This window comes from Ictidomys tridecemlineatus, chromosome 2, assembly GCF_052094955.1.
Source record: "Ictidomys tridecemlineatus isolate mIctTri1 chromosome 2, mIctTri1.hap1, whole genome shotgun sequence".
In the NCBI taxonomy this organism is placed as follows: domain Eukaryota; kingdom Metazoa; phylum Chordata; class Mammalia; order Rodentia; family Sciuridae; genus Ictidomys; species Ictidomys tridecemlineatus.
The window spans coordinates 111,028,205-111,053,449 of NC_135478.1; the positions used below are offsets into that span (position 1 = coordinate 111,028,205).

General features: G+C 37.3%; 1 gene segment (V, D, J or C); it reads right to left on the reverse strand.

The window, feature by feature from the left end:
* Positions 1-2,067: 2,067 nt before the first annotated feature.
* Positions 2,068-3,279, reverse strand: LOC144368472 (immunoglobulin lambda variable 6-57-like). The segment is given in 2 exon segments: positions 2,068-2,438; positions 3,246-3,279. Coding segments are annotated over 2 exon segments (405 nt in total).
* Between the last annotated feature and the right edge of the window lie 21,966 nt (positions 3,280-25,245).

Below are 25,245 nucleotides of genomic sequence, written 5' to 3' on the forward strand. Positions count from 1 at the left end.
AGCTCCAGAAGTCAGCCCCATGAGACTCCAACATGGTGTAGGATTCTCTTTAATTCTCCACAAGAATCAATGAAGGAGAATCTCCTACATTCAAATATCTTTCTCCTTCCCGATCATTTTTGCATCTCTGACCAAGAAGAAGATGAGGATTTTACCCAAACAATGTTTTCGAGAATGAACAAAACTGGCCTTCAATGGCCTTGAGTCCTGTGGCAGCTGTGATCACCTCCAAACAAAGAGGGAACTCACTGTTTCCTCAACTATCATCCATATTTCTGAGGTGCTTCCCAGCTAACATCATCAAAGTCACTCTCTGAGAAGGGTTCAAATAATCACTACTGGCCCCATGACCTTTTATGACACATGAGGATAGGCATTTGACTCACCCGAGGATCTCACAGATGTGCATTTGGGGAGCTGCAAATTTTATCAGATGCTGATGCTGGAGAAGGTGAAGGGGATCACAGAGGCTGTCATTCCAGTCTGTAGGTGACTTCATAAAACCAGCACTAAATACCTTGTTCTCTTCAGTTTATTTCCAAAAAAATGAAAAGAGTGACTTTTAAAACATCTCAGCTACACTTGGTGGACTTCTTGCTACCGAGGAACAGAGAAATCATCAACCTTTATTGAATCTATTCTCAATCTATTTTACTTTTTCATATACTTCAGTTTCCCATTATTGTTGTCATTCCTCTTGCCCTTAGTTGTGAAAGATTTTGAGTATACTCCCTATTTTCTTCCTTTAAAAATTTCAACATTTTAGATATTTCTTATCAATGCAATTATACAATGTGTGATCTTTTGTGTTCATTTACTCCCAGTACAAATTTTCTTTTTTTATTGATTTTTTTTAAAAAAATGACAGCAGAATGTATTATAATTCTTATTACACATACACAGCTCAATTTTTCATATATATAGTTTTATATAAAGTATGTTGCCATCAATTCATGTCTTTATACATGTACTTTGGAAATGATGTCTATCACATTCTACCATCCTTGCTAACCCTCTGCTCACTCCCTTTCCCTCCTACCCCTCTTCCCTATCTAGACTTCATCTATTCCTCTCATGCTCCCCCTCCCTACCCACTATGAATCATCCTCCTTATATGAGAGAAAACATTAAGTATTTGGTTTTGGGGGATTGGTTAACTTCACTTAGGATTATCTTCTCCAATACCATCCATTTAACTACAAATGTCATGATTTTATTCTTTTTTATTGCTGAGTAAATTCCATTGTGTATATACTCCACATTTTTTTATCCATTCCTCTCAAGAAGGGCATCTAGGTTAAATGCCCAGTTTAGATATTGTTAATTGTGACCCAGCATAAATTTTCAAGTTCATCTATGTGGTAGCACATTCTTCATCCATTTTATATCACTTGGATGAATGGTTCCAGTTCATTTCCATGTGCATTGTACAAATATTATAAATACTATGATAACATATAGTCTGGGATATATACTACATCTTACACACTCCTTGGGGCTTCTATACCATTAGTTAACACAGAAACTATTCTCATGTTACTTAGAACACTATTCAATTATCAGAATATTCATTTGAATTCTGTCTTATTAATTTCTTCTACAGGTGGGGACCAGAAGCTTAGAGATAAAAACCTACCCATTTGACCAGTGAATGGCATAACCAAGATTCAATGTCACCAGTTTCATATAACTATGGGCAAGCTCTTGAACTGAGTGGTCCCAATCAATGCTACATTTGCTTCCTGGAGGGAAACAGTTGGCATTATTTAGAACTATTTTGTTATAAAAATTGAGAGAAGAATGTTAATAGAATTGAGTGTTTATAGGACAGTGATGTTGCTGAATATTTCATCGTGTGCAAGACAGTTCCCAATAAAAATTATCAATAGAGTTGTAGTTCAGAATCCATGTTTTAAGATACTTGTTGTCCATGGATTGATATTGAATGTACAAGAAAATAAGTCATCAAGATGTTTTGAAGAAACAGAGCAGACAATTCCAAACCCAATATTCAAAGAGGAGGCAGTAGGAAGCAACCTTCATTGTTGGAACATGTTCACAGTTAACTCAAGTTGAGGACACTCTGGGGAGTTTTCGTCTCACTTCCCCATGTGTCTGGAGCACTGTGTGATTATAGTTGCCATCATAAGACTGACAGAAGTAGTCAGCCTCATCCTCAATCTGCAGGCCAGAGATAGACAGGGAGGCTGTGTTGGAGGAACTGTCAATGGATCCTGAGAACCGATCAGGGACCCCAGAGGGTCTTTGATCATCAGCATAGATCACAGTGCTGGGAGCACTGCCCCGACGCTGTTGGTACCAGTGCACATAGTAATCCCCAATATTGCCACTGCTGCGTGCACAGGAGATGGTGACTGTCTTCCCTGGAGATGCTGACACAGAGTGAGGCTGAGTCAATTCAAACTGGGCCCAAGACCCTGGAAGAAGAAAGTAACACAGAAATCAGTGAGGTCAGACCAGATTCTCCTTCCCAAGAAGGGATAAGAAGATATCACCCTAGGTGACAGCCCAGGTGCCCTCAAGAATCCCCTGTAGATAGCCACTTGTGCAGTGAATAAGGAATGTGAAGAGAATATGAGCCCAGGCCATGGTAATGATGCCTTCAGGCTTTGCTTCCTGAGTGCTCAACCAGAACTGAGTCCACCAACTCTTCTTATCTGTCCTTGTGATCCTATAAGTGGGATGTCTCTATGCAAATCTCTCCCTTTCTGAAAGTGGTACAGACCTCTCCTTTAACCTCAGCTTAGCTCTTTCTGAGAAATGAAAACTAAAAGCGGAAGAAGAAGGGCTCACCCACATTGTGAGCACAGAAACACCTGCAAAGTGAAGCACTGACAATAGCAGAGCTGCAGATCATTATGCAGGTGCTTGGGCCACATTCCTCCCCAGTGAACTCACTTCCTCCCTCTGTGGGTGATTATGGGGACTTCAGCCCTCGAGAAGTGAGTCCAAAGGGAAATCAGATAGTCCCTGTCTGGAGTGTGAAGGGACAGGGATTCCCCCACACATTGAGTCTTAAACTATCACCAACAACAGCAGAGGGGAACCCGGTGCTGGAGTGACATAGAGAAGCCCACTCAGGTTTGGGATGCCAACTATTCTTTATTTTAGGTGACCACTAGGTATGATTTGTGATAGTCAATTATAAGTAATAGTTTATAAGTAGTCAATTACAAAAAAAATAACCTAAATTTAACTAAGGGAGGAATGAAAAGTTTACCTACTTGTCAAGAATTTTGGAGAGACAATTTCTCCCATAACTGGTGAAAAATAAGCAGTGAGATCACGCCTATCACAGTATAAAAAAAAACCTTATATTAATTCCTGATTGTTGATAAATTTTCTATTTAATATTTTTTATGCTAATAGGTTTTCCTAACATTTGCAATATAGAGTCTCAACTCAGATCCAAATATGTATGGATTAGATTCTGTGTTTTAGGAAAATGCATTCCTTTGATATTAGAAAAAAATATTTAGGTTTAGATATATAAAAAATTTGATTAAATAATAGTATCAAGAAAATAAATGAATATAAAAATGACTGAAAATTTTCAAATTATATGTAACAGCTTCTCTAAGTCACTTTAAAAGTCTAACATCAATGACAAATAAAAAACTAGGAAAATATTTTCTTCAAAAATATTGCACATGAAAAATATTGCAGATATTATAGAATATTACAGATATTCTCATGATAAATGAATTGAAATATCATAGTTAACAGCATGGATTCTGAAACCTTGGAAGAATCTTCTGAGACAACCCCATGTATTGTCTCTTAACACTTCAACATACCTCAGCAACAATTCTGATTTTTTAGTGATAGCTGGGTGGTGGTTAGGAGTCAGTGCTAAATGGAGGGCTTGTGAATATGGGTATTGAAAGAGAACCCAAGGAACTGGGAATCCATCACAATGCAAAAGAAGCAGAGAGGAGTGGTTCTGGTAGTCATTGGATGATGCCTCTTAACACAGACATAATCTTCTTTTAAACTATATTTTGTAATTTGAAAGACCACACTGATATTTTCTGCCATGGCTAGCCATCATTTTCTCTCATACTTTTTTATATTACCAGCACTGAGAACTCAGAGGTTCTCTTGTGAACTGGAGCATCTGACATAGAGTTCATAGTTTTTTCAGTTCTCTCCTTCTGCACAGATCCTGGTCACCATCCACCAGAAACTTTGCAAATGTTTCAATCCATAACATACTAGATGGGCAAAGTAAATCTTTATCAATATAAAATGAAATTCAGGAAGAAAACAAAATGAAACTGAAAATTTATATATATATATATATATATATATATATATACACATACATACACATACATATACATATTACAACTTCCTAATATTTTAACAAATATTTGTTATGTTATTTAAGTAGATTAACTTCTAATATTCAAATATGTTATTTTCCTGTTCAAGTGGGTGTCATAATACTGCTGGAACAACAAAATATGTAAAGTTTTATCCAAAGACTTAGACGCTGTGGATGAAGCTCAACACATGATTCCTTCAGAACATCTAGAGGGTAATAGAGATAGTGGGAACAGCTACCCATGTTCTGGAGACAGGAGTGAATGGCAGTAGAAATGTACTTCCAGAATCCTTCATTTTTTTCCTGCAGAGAAATGTTTATTTAATAACTGAGGATTATAAAGACAAGAGATATTTTGGTCATATTGGAGAAACCCACCAAGTTCCAATTACTAAAGCAAACTTATTCAAATCAAGGTGCTTCCATCTCCTAGTTTTTCTTACACTATTCACATGATGCATTTTAGATCAAGTTCCTTTGTATAACTGCATCCCCTCTATATAATTATCCTTCTATCTCTCCCTGACACTCAGGCCTGAAAAACACCATAAGCATGAAATTTGAAATAGGAAACAAGGGTGAAAGTCAGCTTATGTTGCTTTAGAGGGTACAGAATCAAGGAGATAACAATTCATAAAGAATACTGCTTTTAGTGCCTTTGTCTAGAATGCAATAACTATGTTTAGGTGAGTTTTTCTCTGTGTCTTCTATTCTGTACCATTGGTCTGCATGTCTGTTTTGGTGCCAACATCATGCCATTTTTGTTACTATAGCTCTGTAGTATAGTGTAAGGTCTGGTATTGTGATGCTTCCTGCTTTAATCTTGCTAAGGATTACTTTGGCTATTCTGGATCTCTTGTTTTTCCAAATGAATTTGATTTTTTCTAGTTTTATAAAAATATCATTGGGATTTTAATAGCAATTGCATTAAATCTGTAAGGCTTTTGGTAGTATGGCCATCTTGATAATATTAATTCTACCTATCCAGGAACATGGAAGATATTTCCGTCTTCTAAGGTTCTCTTCAATTTCTTTCTTTAGTGTCCTGTAATTTTCATTGTAGAGATCTTTCACTTCTTTCATTAGATTGATTCCCAAGTATTTTATTTTAATTTTTGAGGCTATTATGAATGGGATATGTTTCCTACCTTTTTCAGTGGATTCATCACTAATTATGACCCTATGAACATATATGATTGCACAACCAACTGGTGTGATTCTGCATTGTATACAGACCGAGGAATGAGAAGTTGTGCTCCATTGTGTACAAAATATGTCAAAACGTAATCTGCTGTCATATATAACTAATTAGAACAAACTTTTAAAACAATACTGCTTTTTCAGTTGTTTAAAGTCTTGTAAAGTATTGTCCTCTGTGAACTGGCCCAGAGCCAGGCTTTCTCATGACCAGTGTAAAGCTGCCCCATAATGGTCTCACATCCCAGATCATCTGACCTCTTTCATCCTGCCTAAATCTTCTTGAAGAACACCTGAAATTCTGCAGATGGATATTTCTGATGTTAATATAAAGGACAGTTGAATGGAGAGGTAGCCTCCATGTTGTTGGGGATTTATACATTATTTTTTCAAGATCAGTAATAACCTGAAGTCAGGTAGAGAGTTACTTCATAGTGCTTAGGCTACCAAATATTCCAAGTGAGTTTTCCTCTGCCATGTTTCTGGGCTTATTTTGAGACTTTCTTCTTGAACCAAAGTCATGGCTGAAAGTCTCCATGAAGATCTCACCTGGCAATCGTCACACACTATCAACTCTCGCAAGATAATTTATTTTTTTGTTGTTGTTTTTGTTGTTGTTGTGAAAATCTCCTGTTAGTTTCCCCATACTCCTCTGTACATGCCTTCAAAGTTCACATTTATATTTTCCATGAGAATAAAAAACTGTCAGAGAATATCTATTTTTGTTCTTTCTTGATTCTCTGGCTTCTAAATTGCTTTGACTATAAAAGATTTATTTTCTTTCGTGTATTTGACATAATGAAGATATGTTAGCCTACCTTTGAAATTTCCTTCAATATGAGAATTGTTATAAAAAGAATATTACTATAAGTGGAATCTCTGTCCCTTTTAGATGTTCTTTCCTCAATCCTGACCACAGGAAACCTTGTGACCTATCATTCACGCTCACTGGACCATGATTCAGTTTATTCACTAAGAGTTCCATGGATTTCCTGTGAGTTGTGTTTAAAATGTCTAGCTACAAAATGTTGATGTTTCTTCAACATCATATCAAGCAAAGTACTATACAGGACAAAGCATTGGAAAACCTTATGTTAAGTTACAGAAAGTCAACTTCAGATGGGTCTGAGAACCATGTCTTATTGGAGAGGTATCACTCTCTACCTGGGAATTCAGGGGATTTCTTTCCAAAAAGAAGGAAAAAAACAGAATCACAGCTTCTCAGAGATTTCAGAGCTCAGGAAATATGAAACACAACCTGGGACAGGAACAATGACATGCAGTGTCCAAGCAGAAAGCCTCACCTACTGGTGCCTTCCTTGACACTATCCTATAACTGGTGGCTACTTCTGTTTAAGAAAAACAAAGATTGTGTTTACATGGGCAGGCAAGCAAGAAAATATGTATTTTTTGTTTAACCACAAAGATGGACTGACAAAAATAATATAAAGTTTTCTAGTTTGAGTAGCATGAGTGATACCATGACCATACCCTGAACTGGCGTTGGTCATAGGCAGGACAAGTAGAGATGAAACAAAAGCACAAATTTTTTTTTCTCTTTCTTCTCCCTGACAGAAGGGCCCTTGGTGGCATTGGCTTCAAAGCAGGTAAGACAGTGATAATTAGTCTTGATTGTCACAGATGATTCACAGAGATTTTGTGACAAACCTGGAATCAAATAAGGCTACAACCATGCCAGATTCAGTTCTATCAGGACAAAGGTTCTACTTGTCTTATTCAAAATGTGTCCTAAAGAGCCCAAACGGGTACTTAGGAGGTGTTCAGTAAATAGAGCAAATGTGCAGATCTCTGAATCCATGGATTTTCCTAAGTCAGTCACAACAGATTTTGTGTTCAAGTTCTGCCCTGACACCACCATGAGACTCCCACCAAGACATCCTGTCCCTTACATTAATTCAGGTGAATTTGAGTAAATCAATATGTTGCTGACAAAAGAAGGCTTTAGAATTTGAAAGAGCAGGACTATATTCCCCAGGGAAGTTCTGAGACTTATATTTTGAGCAGGCTTTCATGAAAATCAACTTGATTGCTGGACTGTTGAAGCCTCACCATTCGACCTGAGCATGACTGCTTCCTGGAAAACTGATCTTGGCATAGGGTGGACCGGGGTGAGGAGACTGTTGCTCCCCAGCAGCCTGGGAAGACGGATCAGCTGAACCTCAGTGAGTAATTGCCAGAGAGTTCCAAACCAGTGTTGGGTAGTAGCTATGAGGAAATATTCACAGCAGAGCCCTCAGGGTAAGACCACAGCAACCCTGCTACAAGAGGCCAAGACATACCAACATATTGTCTTTACTCACCACTTTTCCTCCACAAAAAAACAGAGCTGAGTAGTGTCTATGCATGATGAACCTTGGTCTTGTGTCTGCACCCAGCCTTATCCTGTCTGAATTTACCTCATGGTGTGGTTTAAAGGATATTTCCGAGAACTTTGCCTTCCTGATAAAAAATCCCTGGGAGGCAACAGAGAATAAAGTTCAGTGGATACACACAGCAGTGGGTAGACACTGGCTAGGCACTAAAAACTTCCCACTCTTCCTACTCCCCAGGGCAGATCAGAGATTTCCGCCCCCCCCCATTATTACCTGCCCTCAGGCCTCCGTTCTCTTCCTGTGGCTCTTTTTTTACAAAATAAAATGTAAAAAAAAAAAAGTCAAACTTAGGCACAAATTATAGAACCTTGTAGACAATTAGTGAATTAGTGTGGCTTAGAGAAATTAGGTAATGACATAGGTAGCCTTATAATTCCTGATTCTTCTCCCTTCTACACTTAGGCCTGAGACATCAGCACCTTTGAAGGAATGGAATTGTTGCCCTACATATCTGGGTCAAATAGACATCAATTCTCCTATAATTTCAAAGACAGCCTTAAATGTCTGCAGTTGGAGGCCCTGGGCTGAGCAGGTCCCGTTACTCTATGTCTTCTTCTCTACTTTGCCTGAGCATTAGTGAATACAGGGAGGAAAATAGGGAAAGTGGGGCATGAAAGCTTAGGAGTTACCTGGATCTTTGCTTCTGGGGCCCCCTAGTGGAAGCCCACGTCTTCTCACCACCATCTGCTCCCTTGCAGACACTGGGCCTTCTTGTAAATCTGATCTTAGCCAGTGAGCTAAACTAGCCTCATCTGAGCAGAGTGTAAACCTAGCCCTGTGAGCTAGAATGTGGTGTGACCTAGGCAGTCCTAGAGGCTCAGAGGCACAGAATCTGGGGACATGAGCACTGGACAGAGAATTCTGACCATGTCTGTCATGTGAAAATTCTCAGGATCTCTGGGACAGCTGAGGACTCCTGGTACCCCAGGGCCCAGGTCTTAAAATGCCATGTCTTTGTCCACTCACTACATTCTGTGTCCTTCCCTTAAGTTCACATCTGGCTGTCTCTACATTACACTGCATCCTTTACAGCATCTGGCCTCACCTCAGTCCTCTGAGCTCCTTTTCAGTCCATGAAAAATGAAGTTCAATTTCTTTTTTTGCATAATCCTGAGAACTTACTCTCCCTAAAAATGTCTTCTGCAACCCTCACATTGCACAGACCTGAAAATTTGTACAACAGAGTTCTTCCTGGACACCCAGGGTTGAGCTTCCCTCTTCCTTCTTTTCCATATCAGCCCTTAGACAAATCAGAGTAATCTCTTTTAAAATGATGTGCTTAAATTTACTTAAATGTCTGAACCCCATTGTCACAATTTGTCCCTATGAATCAGACACTGAGATATTGTCCACAACAATGCGTGAATGCATTTTTTATAATCCCCAATATAAACTCTGTACTGATCAAACACTTACTCCACATTTAACTCACCTAGACAATGGTATTCAGTGGAGAATGTAGATATTAGTAAACTGAAAACAATAGAAGAAACCTGGGCTCCAGAATCCCAGCACCATGCATCACCTGTAGGAAGCAGTGAGAGAGCATCTACACTGGTGGGTCATGGGAGATTCTATCAGACCACAAAGAACTGTCTTTGGGCTTTCACCATCATTCCAAACAAACAAGACATGTGATTATTCTTGGGACTAAATAAGAGAAAGTGAACAAGCCCCTTGTTTCAGAGTCATGTCATTAATTAATTTGAAGTGTTCATCTTGTACTTGGGAATTCAGAGGCTGCTCCTGAACATATTCTGAAAAGAAAGGACCAAATTTTTCTAATGTTTGAAAACTCAAGGAATGACCAGAATGGCTAGATCAGGTGCAGGAGGTCCAACAAAAGGACCCAGTGTCTCTCATGTCTCGTACACGGGACCTAGGCTTCCTAGACATATAACTGCTCTATGCATATAGGGAGCTAAACAGCCTCTGGTGATAAATATTCCATTTTTATCTAGAGATCAGTGACAAAAGTTTGTAAAGATATTGGTGGCATAAAGGCAATAGCATCAATCCTTCTGGTTTAATAGATCACATGGGAGGTGTGGAAGGAAGAGCCTTATCTGTCTTCTCAATTCAATGAAAATTGAGTAACAATAAAACAAATTCCAAACATCTTATTATTTACTTGCATATTATTTAGTACAATCATAAGTTTAACATTACAACTCTTATGCTTAATGCATGAGAGTAAAAAATGAATTATACTTGTTTTCAGAAAAACTGTTTCTGCTTTAATTTTTCCAATACTTGGCTAATTCGTTTGTTATATTGATTTTTTTCTTTCAATGTCTGTGATTGAACCCAAGTTTCATGCATGTTTAGCACATGCTGTATCACTTAACTAAACTTCCAGACTTGCTATGTCGATTTTTAAATGTTAGGCAAATGAAAGTTTAACCACATTTTGCACTGTTAAACCAATGACAACGCATGCTTTTTAGAACTAATCCCAGACTGGCAAATTTGTTTTTAGAGAGACATTTATTGATTTCTTTCATCCATTTTGCCCAGTAGAGACTCATCACAGATTCAAAACTTAACATTCTCCTTCATGATTTTCCCAATAGGGTTTTATTAGTGTCCTGGTTATGAACAGTTTAAAACTCATTGATCTTGTAGTGTTCTGTATCCCGAATCTTGTTGGCAGCTGATTATCTTTTTGGTTCATAATTAAGTAAAATACGAATATGAATATACCAAAATACCCATAGGTTCAGTTTATTTGTGCATGAAGTTTATTTTCTATATTCAGCATGTGTTCCAACTTTTGCTTCCACCCTACAGTTTCCTTCCTTTCCAGGGATTTTATCAGTGCCCATAACTGTGTGGGCACTTCAAAAACCATGTTTCAAAAATCTTCCATATGGAGTCTCATCATGTCCTGCCCCTTTTTTCTGTATGAACCTAGGGAAATTGAGTCATTATAATGACCTCCTTCCCATTACAATAACAATTTATATAAATAGTCTAACAGGTCTACGAGAGGGTTTTGCCCTCAACCTATAACATCCAACATAATTACATGCATTTGTCTTTAGAAAAATATTTTAGAGGGCTGGGGTTGTAGCTCAGTGGCAGAGTGCTTGATTTGGACATGTGAGGCACTGGGTTCAATCCTCAACACCACATAAAAATAGATAAACAAAATATTGTGTCCATCTATAAATAAAAAAATTTAAATATTTTAGAGCAATTCTTCCAGAGCTTCTGTCTCTCTTGCATGCATGAAAAAAAAAAAGAAAAAGAAAAAAAGAAAAAAAGTTCTCATCTGTGGGGAGTAATGGGAAGGTCAACTCATACTCTACCATTCTCATGTTCCTGAAACTTTCTCTCTCTCTCTCTCTCTCTCTCTCTCTCTCTCTCTCTCTCTCTCTCTCTCTCTCTCACAATCAGATAGACACATACACATGCCTATGGAGGATATAGATGGTATATTATTATATTATTCAAAGTGGACTGTGTATGCATGCATAAACTTATATAATCAGGGTCAAGTCTTGTATCTCCAGGGAAGTGTTCAGTGCCCATGACTATGTGGGCAGCTCAAAAAATTTTGAATGTAGACAAAGTAACAGGATTTGGTAACAGTGATTTTACTACACTGGATTTTACTACATAGGATCCACTATCACTCTAAAATTTACTTTTTTGTTAGAGGTTTTTTTTGAGATGACAGAGTGAACGCTCTCCCACATTAATACAATCTTTAAAAAGTAAATCCTAAAATAGATTATTACAAAAAAAGTAAATCCTAAAATAGAGTATTACAAACGTTCATTTTCTTTATTTTTAAAACACAATGGACAAGATATTTGGTAGGGTTTACATATTTATTGCCAGTATGTTAGTAATGTTAAACACATAATATGGAGAGGAAGAGGTATGGGGATACAAAGGACAGTAGAATGAATTGGACACTATTATCTTATGTGCATATATGACTATACGACCAGTGTGCATCTACTTCATGTACAACCAGAAAAAGAAAAGTTATACTCCATTGGTGTATGATATGTCAAAACACATTCTACTGTCATGTATAACTAATGAGAACAAATAAAATAAATAGAATTTACTTTTGAATGGAGTATAGTTCCTTATTGCTCTAGATCACTGGGGAGCTATGTTGTTTGTTTCCTATTAATGTTTGCAAATACTACACATGGTATTTGTCTTTGCTTTTCCTGGTCAGTTACTGCTAGTAGCTCAGTATCTGACAAGTAAAGACTCCACCCACAGAAATGCTTACACCATACAGAGCATGCAGAGTGTTTTCTCTGGAACTCTCAAACCTGGTTTCCTCTTTTCACCTGGAGAATGGGTCCAAGCTGTTCACCTATGAAATGTGCTCCAGAATCAAAATACACATGTCAATATAGAGTAATTTCTTTTTGGAACAGAAAACTGTGAGATGAAATAATTTGTCTTTTACTGTGGAAGGGATATCCATGCCTTCTACGGACTAGGGGATCCCTAGTGGGCTAGTGAGTTCACTGATATTTTGGGTACCTCTGATGATTCATAGGAAACACTATCACTCATCCTCTGGAGAAATACATTACACCCTGCCATTGTCTCCTTAAAGTAGCTAGCTTTCAAAAATATACTGCATCTATATGATGTTTTGTGGAATGTGCAAAAGCTCTAATACATTCCAGATTTGACACAATAGAAAATTTAACATAGTCTTGTCACAACATTTTAAGTATATATGTGACTAAACTAAAATGATTTAATTGTTTTTGGTACTATGTATATTGCCTATTAATTGCTTGGAAAAGCATTCCCCCACCCCTCTAGATTGATTCTCAAAACCATACAATTGAGGCTGTATTATTTTGCCATAGCAAATACAGTACCTAAAGGATAGCAACTCTAATTAGAAGGCTACTTGTGTTTATTTTCATCTGTCAGGATTCACTGTTGTTGTCGCAGCACAGGCTTGATGAATTATAAAAGAGATATTCCGGGAGCTAGGGATATAGCTCAGTTCAGTTCAATCCCAGCACCACAAAAATAAAAAAGAGTAAGTCCACTGCCTCACTAAAAAATGAACTTGTTTTTGATAAATTCAAAAATTATACTGCTTTTATTTTCAATACAAACTTGCAGGGCATGATGCAAGACATGGTTTCAGAGTCTACTCTCTGGCCTTTCCTTCTACCATGTTTCTACTACTCCATGGCCTGTTTAACAGAGACAATGAACTAGGTAAAGAGTCTTCCCAGTGATAATAATAATAATAATAATAAAATATCTGCATGATTTTTTAATACTTTTATTTTTTAGTTTTCGGCAGACACAACATCTTTGTTCGTATGTGGTGCTGAGGATCGAACCCGGGCCACACGCATGCCAGGCGAGCACGCTACCACTTGAGCCACATCCCCAGCTCCATATCTGCATGATTGCGTGACCCAAAATACACACTGTTAACTGAAACTCAACTGATGCAGGTATCCATCTATTCTGGTTGAACATTTTAAGCATGAGTTGTTTTTGTTTTTGTTTTTTAAGAAAGAATGAGGGGGAGATTTTTTTAATATTTATTTTTTAGTTTTCAGTGGACACAACACCTTTATTTGTATGTGGTGCTAAGAGTCCAATCCATGCCAGGCGAGATGCTACCACTTGAGCCACATCCCCAGCCCCATAAGAATTGAATTTTTTATAATAATATTACTCAACCACATCCCGCTGGTTAAATTTATTTAACCTGAAGTGAAGCACAGACATTTGATTTTTTTTAAATATTTCCAGGTTGTGAGGCCCCTAGATCCAGAAACCATGTTATTTCAGTAATTTACAACATCTGAAATCAAAATGAGTCAATTATCCCTTGAGAAACTCCATTAAATAAGATCATAAGAGCCACCTATTATTTTATCTACTGTCACGTCATTAATATTGTGATTTATAATAAACCTACTGACAATCTTTATATGACCTAAAAGTCTATAGTGATTTTTCAAAAGGTATAACCTGGAAAATAATGCTTTAAAATAAGGAGGCATTTACATTATGTTTCTGGCTGGCTGGATATCACATTGTAAAGGAAAGAGGGGCTGAAAAGTGAGACTTGATAATTTTCATGTAGAAACATGAGAGTCAAGTTTACAATTCCCTGAACTGCTTTCAGAGCTGCATGTGATCCTGTGGCCCAGTGTCAGTTGAGGAGAGAAAGCCCTGGAAGTGAAGCACTGGGTGAGAGGGGAGGAACGGCCAGGAAAGTTTCTGCCTGCACAGGACTCATCTCAGCTGAAATATGTCTATTTGAAATTACCACAAACTCCTGAAATGAATCTCAGGGATTTCAAGACAGATTTAATGATTTTGTTCTCAATTCTTCATAGTTATCAAGGTATGCATTGATAGCCATCTTCACTATCATGTGATTATTCCTACCTCCATGTCCCTCTCTCCCAAATCCCAGGTGCTGCGCACCTGACATAAATTCCCCCATGACTTTGCACAAAGCCAAAGGATGTCAGAGCTTTTATTCTCAAGCTGCTTGCTCATTCTCTCACTCTCTCTATCCCACTTAGTTGTTTTTAGCTTGTAATTTCTAGTTATTTCCTAGAATTCTAAAATCTTTAGTTCAGAAATGAAGGAAGTTATAATTACTGAAATAAAATTGTATAAGTAAGGTAAGAGTGAGATCCTCAGTCCTGGTTCTCTAATCAGGAAAGGACACTACTCTTATCCCCACAGATAACTACAATGTATACATATCAGGTTTGATTTTTACATGTTCATATTTACCATAAAGCACTGCATTCTATACAATCCCAGCCTGGCCACCTACTTCCTAAAGAATAGAAATCCATTTAACTATGGCTCTGCTCTTGAGAAATAAGAAGGAAACAACCAGCACAGTTGAAGTTTCAAAGCAGCAGCCACATTTAAGAACCCCATGACAACATTGGTAACAAGGAAGCAAAAACACTTTTATTCCCCATCATCATTCATCTGGGTCACTGTGCTTTGCCCATGTTTCTCTGATCTTATACTTTAAACCACAGATATATTTAGCTTTATCCTCAGACTTGATGTTGGAGATGCCTAAGTAGAGGTCAGCCTCCAAGCTGGAGCCTTAGAGGCAATCAGAGATCTTGTCTTCCATGTTCTGGCTTTTATTTCCCTCACTTGAAGATGCATCACATTTAGAGGGACATTCTCTGGCTGCTGCTGATACTGTGAGAAGTAGAAGGTGCTGTGCTTATGGCTCAGGGTGTAAGTGAGCTTTCCTGAATCTCCCAGCAAGGCAGATATGGAAGGCAACTCTGTCAGCACAGGCTGGGAGAGGGAACCTGAAGACATAGAGACTTGCAATATAATGGAATAGGGAGAAAAATGAGAGAATATTGATGGCATATAGTTGCAAAGTTGTTTGAGTGAGCTGGGAATAAGGATGCTGAGGACTGTCCTGATCCATACAGTAGCATAGAGGCCATGGTACAGACATCCCAGAGGTCTGCTACCACAGACCTACTTGACGTCTCTTTTATACACCTAGAATCCCTAGAGGACTGAGACAAGACTTTAATTTAAATTGGATCCTTTTATCCTGGCCAACCCATCCCCTCTTTGATTTAGTGTGCAGCCCAATGTCTAACTATCATTGCTGGGACATGGTGCGGGGGAAGAGGGCATGGGCTGGCTTGAGGCTCTTCAGGTGCCCAGAAAGTCCCTGGATACTGGGCCCAATAAGAGACCAGGAGGCAAGTTCACAGCTGAGAGCCCCACAGGCCCCTCCATAGCAGGCCCACATCAATTCCTGCTGCCAGATCAAGTTCATCATATCTGTGAGCAGAGGACATGTGGTCCTGACAGAAGCTCCTTGCCTCCACCAGGGCCTTAGCCACTGCCCTCTCCTTGCCCAAGGTCAGAGTAAAGTTCCTTCACAGTAACAGTCTGATTCCACCTCAATCTTTAGTTTTCTATTGGTTCTTCCTTCATAGGAAGAGGACACATAATTAATTCCACATTATGAGAGACCTTCAGAGGAAAGAGTGTCTCATTTTCAAATTCTACATGAAAAAAGAAGTCAAATATCTGAGCCCTGGAAGAGTTCAGGAATGACTCATCTCTCAGGCTGCTCAAAAAGTCTGGTTTCTCTATCCCTACTTGATTTCTCACAATAACACACATAGAAATCAGATTAGTGAGTGATTGTGAAAATAAATTTGTACAGTCAATAATTCAGAGGACATAGTACAAATGAGAAAGAGGTGGAAGTAGAAAGAAAAGTGACAAAGAAGTTGAAAAACAAAACAATAAACTGGAGGGTTCCTATGAAGTTAGGGATCAGAAAGGTTCAAGAAAGAGTAATGAGTGTCAGCTTCCAAAAACGTACCTCAATGCGTCCCCTGGATTTTCTGGTATGAAGACCTTGGCATTAAGTAGGTCACAGTGAGCAGGTTGCAGTTAAGGAGTAGTAAAAAAGAACCAAGAATAAGGGAGGGAAGTGATGAATACTGACCAGAGGTGAAGGCAATGTGGAAAGGGAGCAAGAGCTAGAGAGGAGGTCAGATCAATATGAAATTTGTTCTGTGTTTGATTTTTCTATTCCATTGATGCTTTTTAAAGAAAGCATAGTCTCTCCCAGATTTTCACCTGGGAAATTTTTTTGTTGTCTTCCAGAATGGCTTGGCATATATTTTCTTTAATCAAAACTCTGGTTCATTTCACAAGATATTTCTTTCATTTGTTGTTGTTAAAGGCTTCGTTTCTTTTTTTATACAATTCTTGTGAATTTGATGATGATAAAGCCTAAGTATGGATTTTAGGGCAAAGGGACTTTCAGAAGTGCAGAAATTCCATTCTTAAACATCTCTATTCTCAAACCACTGTCTCACAATCCATATTTTTAAAAGACATAGAGAGGGTCCCTGTGCACATTATACATGAAAAAAATAAAGAAAAGAAGAAGTGCTTCTCAGAGCACTGAGAATCACTGGTCTAAGAAAAGATGGTATTTGTTTATAAATTATTTTTCATGCTTCAATCTATTCTGTTTCTTCAAAATATATCCAACAAACTAATTTCTGATTTACTCTTCTGGTTATTATACACCAAATTTAATGTACTCAACGATGGTTTTCATTGAAAATGACAGTCATCTTGCTCAGAGTTTAAGAAATCCACAAAAATATCCAGCAGCATTTTATCACTAACAAAATGAACTTCTTGGCTCATATATATCTTTGCATCTTGATAGCAGTGAAAAATTGGGATTATGTGAAAACTGTGATTCTTATGTTGATGCTTCTAATATTAATATTAAAGACTTAGGGCTATACTTATATATTTTAACACAGAAATTTCTTATTTCAGCCTTAAGTCACACTCACAGTATTCAACATTAGAAGTCTGAATATAAAATAAGATCATATTTGTGGATAAATCATAGGCTAAGATAGAAAACTACAAGTAAGCTAATACTGGGATATTGAGTATATGGTATATTCGTTCGCTAGAACTGTAAGGGTCCGGCGAAACGTCAGAGTAAGAGACCACAAGAGACTGTCTTATGCAAAAGCAGAAGGGTGGGTTTATTTGGAGACCAGCAGGCTAGGGCTCTCTCTATAGCAAAGAGAGATAGAGCCCTGAGAACAGCTTGAGCAAAGCTTATATATTTTCCCTGGAGAGGGCAGGGAGAGAAGTTACATTTTGTAGTTGGGCAGTTGGGGATAGCTCTTTCTGGGAACAAGATTAGCAGACAGTCCATAGTTGGGGACAGCACATTCTGGGAACAAGATTAGCAAACAGTTCTTAAGATTTCAACAGTGTTTTGTTAAGCATATAGAGAAACGGAGTGACAAGTACTTATTTTATTAACCTTTCAGAACAACAATGGCCATTTACCACAAACCTGGTGCTTAGTAACATCAGAAACATACTGTCCTATACTTCTTGTAACTAATCATCCAAAATCCACAAATGAAATCATATTCCTTATGACACTTCTAGAGAATACTTTTCTGGCTCCTAGTTGTTTGGGGACAATTTTTGGTGTCCTTTAGCCTGCAGTTACATAAGTCCAGTCTTTACCTCAGTCTTCACATGACATTCTATCTGTGTATCCCTATCTCTCATGGCCATCAACTTATGAGAGTATCAAATATATTGGATCAATATGAATCATCACTTCAACATGTCTTCTTAGGAGAACATATGTTAACATATACCATTAGAAAAGAAATATCTTTTTGAATATTTTTATAGTTTTGATATTTTCAAATGATATGCAATTTAATTGTACTAAAATTAAATCCAAAAAATGGACATACAAAGATGAGTTCTTTGTTTTTCTCTTAGATGCAAATGAATATTACTGGAGATGCTACTTTATAGAGAAAATACATTGATATTGGTGAGATTGTATCAGGTGCTGCTATACTCTTGAGAAAATAAATAGTTGAATTGTTTGTTGTGACACACTTCCACCCAAGTAAGCCATAAATATCCTTCACTTTAGGATTCAGTCAGGAAGAAGAATACATTCAGATGCTTCCTTCATTTTTTTCTCCATGGATAATTAACATTAGGCTGCTTAAGAGCTCAGTGTTTGGTCTCATGATCATGTCACATGATCAAATTTGTACCCAGGCTCAGTCACAAGCATGTTTATGACTTAGTTCCCCATCTGGGTTTTGCTGTGCCGAGCCCACTGTACACTGGTAGTCCTCAATCTTGTCCTCCAGCTAGGTCAACACAGGGATCTTATGAACCTCACAGGTAACCAAGAGTAACCACTGTTTGCATCACAAATCAGTATCCTAGAGACTTAGCTGGAAACAGTATAGAAAGAAACCCCTTTGGATTGATAGAAAGTATTTGGATTGACAGTTACTTACTGTCGCTTGTATTGAAAGGGTCAAAGTGTGCTCCAATTAGTCAGCAGAGGCTGAGAAAAGGATCCCAAAATGAAAACAAACCGATGTTAGGGATGAGAATGACAGGAGGATCACTCCAAAGAAAGATCTCTGGAATATCTGTGAACCTGGGAAAAGTGTGAGCAAAGACACAAGGAAGAAGGGAGGCTTCTAGACCATTGTGATGAATTTTGAAGTCACAAGCATGTTTATGTCTCCATCCCCCATATGGGTTTCACTGTACTGAGCCACACTGTAGACTGACAACCTTGTCATCAAGCTGGGCTCCAAAAAGAGTCTAAGGAGAAAGCCTGAGAACCTCATATGTAACCAGGAGTGACCACTGTTTCTATCACAAATCAGTGACATTTCAATTCTATATGTCTTGAGGTTCCTTTCAAGGCCTGAGAAGCAACGTGACTGCAGTAACATCAACTCATAAGCGAAAAAGTGGTTTATTCTCTGAGACCTCTGTGCCTGTGAAGGTGATGGGAGTTGTGTTAAGTTCAGGTGAACATTTAGTATACATATGACCATGTGGACTGGGATTAATGTGTTGTGTCGCCAGGGAATATGCAATGCCTTGCTTTTTGTCTGCAGTTCATCAATGTTTAATTTGGGTGAAGATTAACAGGAGCAGATGATTGTGCAGCAGGAGTGCACCTGCATAAAATGCTTCAACCTGGCAAATAAAACCCCATTTATTGAATGGTGATAATGACACAAGTCCATGTATAAATTCTCATATTTCAAGTTGAACCTAAATAAACCTGCTGCAACACAGGAACTCTTGGCTGTGGATGAAGACCAGGAACTTCAGGAAAAGACAGATGATCCTATTACACTGGCAGTAGATTAGGAAAATATTTGGTAAAGTAAAATATCCTAAGAAGGTGTAAACAGGCTCTCTATGAACTGTGAGAACAAAGGAATGAAAGTGGGCTATGGCATGGGCTGATAAGCTGGGAGATTTTGATTCTCCTCTCACTGTGTCATTATGAGTTACACTGAGCTGCTCCCACTTCCATGGTCTGCCCTGCATTGGCATTTAGCTTGGTCCTATCTTGTGGATGTGCTGAATGATCAGTTATGAATCCAGGACAGAACTTTAGCTTGAGAAGCAATTGGGTATCTCATCACCCTTGGGTCCTACAACAATACTCTTGCCTATTTGTATCATTTTCCAAAGGCCTTTTGCTAGGCTGTCCTGATGCCAGGCTCATATAGCCATTGTACCTGCTGCTCAGACTGCAGGTGAATTTGACTGGCTAGATGGCAGATTCAGAGAGCAGCTGAAGAGCACAGACTGTGAAACAGATTACTACTAGGGCTCCAGTTGGGAGGCAATTGAGGATTTGTGGGACAGTAAGGATCTCTATAAGGCTCTGACCACTGCTCATGCCTGACCTGTGAGGATGGTAAGGATGGAGAGGAGCAGCTAGGCCATGAAAGAGCCAGTCAGATTTTTCTCCTTCAGATCCCAATGTAAAGGCGAGATTCAATGCTCTCAGACCATCTGCAATTGTGCAATCCCAGGCACGTGTTCTGGACATTCCTCAAGCTCTACTTCCAATATCTTAGAAGATTTTCACAATACTTTCACTCCCCTGATGTCCCTCCATGGAATGCAGATGTGTCCATGATATCTGCTTCAATGTTCATCTTAGAATGGTAGAATCTTCAACTATTATTCTACAAACATGAGATATATACCCACTCTAGACCAGTGAAAGAAGAGAAACAGGATACCCATCGCCTGCCCAGTGACTATTTATTCCTTCATAAGGGATGCCCTGCTCAAAATTAACTATTGATTCTGGCTGTTGTCCATAGGGACCTCCCACTGCTTGCCAGGGAGGCATCAGACAGCTGCTTCATGAGGAACTTAAGAGGCTTTCCACTATTAATATGTTTAACCCACAGCTGTACTGATAGGAATTGATCTTAAAATTATAAAGGACAAAGAAAGTTTAAGAAGCAGTGTTATTTTCCCTCTTTTAAGTTCCATTTTCCACATTTGATTTTCCTTTCATAAGGTCTTTCATAAATAACATGTGATAAACCTATTTGCATTATATAGAAAAAATTATCTGTTAATTCCTAACATTTTTCTATTTTTATTGTGTTGATCCTGACACTTTTGCTCTTGGGATTTCTATTACATGGTAATATCATTTTTACACAAAATATGGTATGAGTAAAGACAAACAGTGAAAGAATATCCATAAGTGACATGGTAGTATATTGAGAATTCATTTCCCTTAAAACTTAGGCTCATTCTTGGTACTCACTGTGATATATGCAGGTAGTGTGGGCATGATTAGCTTTTGTTCATATTTGTTCAACATGATTCAGTGTATCTCACAATGGTCTCATGTTTTCAGCTGAGGAATTAAATCATATTTTAAATTTTTAAAACTTTGTATTTGTTCCTATTGGTTATAGATGACAATAGATTGTATTTTCAAATATTATACATATATGAAGTGTAACTTCCCATTCTTCTGCTTATACAGGATGTATTATTACATTGGTCATGTGTGCATATATACACATAGAAAACTATGTCGAATTCATTCTACTATGTTTCCTATTCAAAATCCCATCCTTTCCCTTCAGTCCCCTTTATCTAATCCCAAGTATTTTTATTTATCCTCACTCCTTACCCTTATTTTGAGTTAGCATTCACATATCAGAGGAAACATTCAGCCTTTTTGTTTTTAGGATTGATTCATTTCACTTAAGATGATAGTGCCCAGTTTCATCCATTTATCCATAAATGCCAAAATTTCCTTCTCTTTATGGTGAATAATATTTGATTGTGTATATACACCACAATTAATTTATTCATTTATCTGTTCTAGGGCACATAGTATGTTTCCATACTTTATATACTGTGAATTGAATTGCTATAATCATTGATATGGCTGCATAATGATAGCATACTGATTTTAAGATCTTTGGATATAAACTCAGGAGTAGGATAGCCAGGTCAAATGGTGATTCCATCCCAAGTTTTCTGAGGAGTCAACATATATTTTTCCAGAGTAGTTGCACCAATTTGCAATTCCACCAGCAATGTATGTACCTTTTCCTCACATCATCATTAACATTGATTCTTGCCAGTATTCTTGCATCATCAAAGCTTGTCATTGTGACTGGAGTGAGATAAAATCTCTATGTAGTTTTAATTTTAATTTCTCTAACTACTAAATGTTGAATATTTTTTCATAAATTTGAAATTCCAGATCCCAAGATAGTCAAGTTCTATTCTACAGCCTAGAAACTTCCATACTTAGAAATGTAACTCATTGCACAATAAGTTGCTACTTTTCAACTCCAGCACAAATTGTACTTAAGTTTAGACCAGATAAAATCAAGCAATTGTTTATTTATATAATAAGATAAATTGTGTACATTGCTTAATATAATTTTTTATATATTTTAGAAAGCAATAGTATAGAAATTTGAAAATAAACTTACATCTTCTAATTAATAGATAATTATAAAATAAATTATAGTAGACTGTGTGAATTATAAACTCATTCAAATTTATAAAACTTTAATATATTAAATTTTAATCATTATTTCATCCTTCATTTCTTTATTACTTTCTTCCAGTGTGGATTAAGCAATGTATGTCCTTTTGTGGTTTTCTGTAGTTTTGATGAAAATTGATTTTCCACCTTCATGTATTTCTCTTAAGTGAAATGACTGTTTATTTCATGCAGATTCTCTTTTTTCCTCAGGTCAAGCTCCACTTGCCCTTCAATTCAGAAAGAGTAGGACAAAAATTCTTCCCTACTCCATTGCAGATCAGAAAATATTATTCTCCTCTTCTTCATGAGTGTACCCAAATCCACCAACACATATAGAATTTTCTTTTGATTACCCTTTCTCTAATTTTATCTCCAAAAATTAACCCAAAATACTTCAACCCTTTTTTTAATGAATTTATTATTTTTTAAATACAAGATACAGGACTTTTCTCCAGAGTCCACCATTCTAGCTTGCTTTGCTTCCTTCTGGGTCCAGGATCCTGAGTTACTCTACTATCTGGTGCTGAAGCTCACCAGGGAGCAAGTCTGGCTGCTGAGCACCAGGAAATGGAACATTCTGTGAGGTTGGGCTAAAATGAAACCTAAGGGAAGAGTTTGAACATCTGAGGGGCAGCAATGTGGCTCAGATGCCAGTGAATCAGAGCCAATCTGTGTCCAGAGATTCTAGTTAGCTGATCAGAAACTTGCCATCTCAGCTGGAGGCAATTGAGCATTGCAGAGACCTGTGAGCAGCACAGAGAAATGGAACTTCAGATCCTGTGAGGATCTGCCAACCATGCCTCCACAGGACACCAGACCAAGGTCTGAAGTTGGGTCTTAGGAGAGAAAGGGCCCAGATCCACTCTCCTCACCTCCTCACCAGACACTGCAGCAAGGAAACTGGTGCCCACCATATCAGAGGACTGACATCATCAGCTTTCCGGGGATAGGATCACATCGCAGTGAAATTGGTGACAATAGGTGAATGTTCCAAGGCTGTCTATAGTGCTCCTAAGTCCTTAGCTACCCATAAATACTCCTGCCTATTCTCCTGTTAATATCCTCCTTCATTAGAGCAATCCTCCAAAGTAGCTAAGATATACTAACCCCCATACCATCACATCTTCCGACCTAAATATAAAGTCCTAAGACAAAATCCACAGTTCTCTATATGACATCAGAATCTGTATGCCTTTTATGAAACCATAAATTTACTTTAAATTACAATTAAACCCAATATCACTAGACATTGTCTCCCATCACAAAGGAGATATCTCAGAGCTATACAAAACCAAAACAAATTTATAGGAGAAAATTGTAACACAGAAGTCAAACAGAGCTGGAAAGAAACATGAGCATCATGAAAAATCAAGGAAGAAAAGGAGCACAAACAGTGCAGGAAGGCTTAATTTTACAGGAGATGCTAGATGCATCCAGAGAAATGGTCAGATAAAGAATTCAAGAAGTATTTGATTCAGATGGTATGGAATCTTAAAAAGGACATTAGACAGCAAATGTGCAAACACTTTGACAATGAATTACATAAACAAATCCAAGAATCAAAAGAACAATTCTACAAGGAGATAGAGGTTATAAAAAAAATCAAACAGAAATCCTAGAAATGAAGGAAATTATAAAACAAATTAAAAATTCAAAAGAAAGTATCACCAGTAGAGTAGACCAAATAGAAGTCAGAACATCAGACAATGATGACAAAATATATCATCTCAAAAAGAGTCTAGTCAACTCAGAAAGGCTGGAAAGAAACCAAACATAAGAGTCATTGGGATACAGGAAGGTATAGAAGTCCAAACCAAAGGAATGAGCAATCTGTTAAATAATTTTAGAAAACTTTCCAGACATGAAAAATGAAATGGAAGTCCAAATCCTATAAGCCTACAGGACGCTGAACATACAAAACCACAATAGACCTATAACAAAACACATTATTATGAAAATATGCAATATACAGAACAAGGAGACAATATTAAAAGCTATAAGAGAAAGGAGGAAGGTTACATTTAGGGGTAAGCCAATTAAGTTAACAGTTGATTTTTCATCACAGACACTGAAAGCAAGAAGATCCTGGAACAAAGTATTTCAAACACTGAAAGTTAATGAGTCCCAACCAAGATTATAATATCCAGCAAAATTAAGCTTTAGGTTTGAAAAACACCTAAAAAAGAAACAATAGATCTCAATAACAAAATTAATAACCTACTCTTAACTGACATATATAGAATACATCAACCATCATCAAGCGGATATACTTTTTTCTCAGCAGCACATGGATTCTTCTCAAAAATAGAATATATATTATGCCATAGTGCAACTCTTAGTAATTATAAAGTAGTAGAGATTATACTATGCATTTTATCTGATCAAAATGGAATGAAACTGTAAATCAAGGATAAAAAAAGGAAGAGAAAATCCTACATCACTTGGAGAATGAACAATATGCTATTGAATGAACAATGGGTTACAGAAGACATCAAGGAGGAAAGTAAAAAATTCTTAGAGATAAATGAAAACACAGACACAGCATATTGGAATCTATGGGACACAATGAAAGCAGTTCTAAGAGGAATATGCATTGTTTGGAGTTTATTCCTCAAAAAAAAAAAACAACAAAAAATAAATGATCTCATAATTCTTCTCAAAGCCCTAGAAAAACAAGAGCAAAACAACAGCAAATTCAGTAGAAGGCAAGAAATAATTAATTTCAGAGCTGAAATCAATTAAATCAAAATAAAATAAACAATTAAAAAATTGACAAAACTAAAAGTTAATTATTTGAAAAAATAAATAAGATTGATGGAACCTTAGCCACACTAACAAAGAGAAGAAGAGAGAGAATTCAAATTACTAGCATACTTGATGAAAAA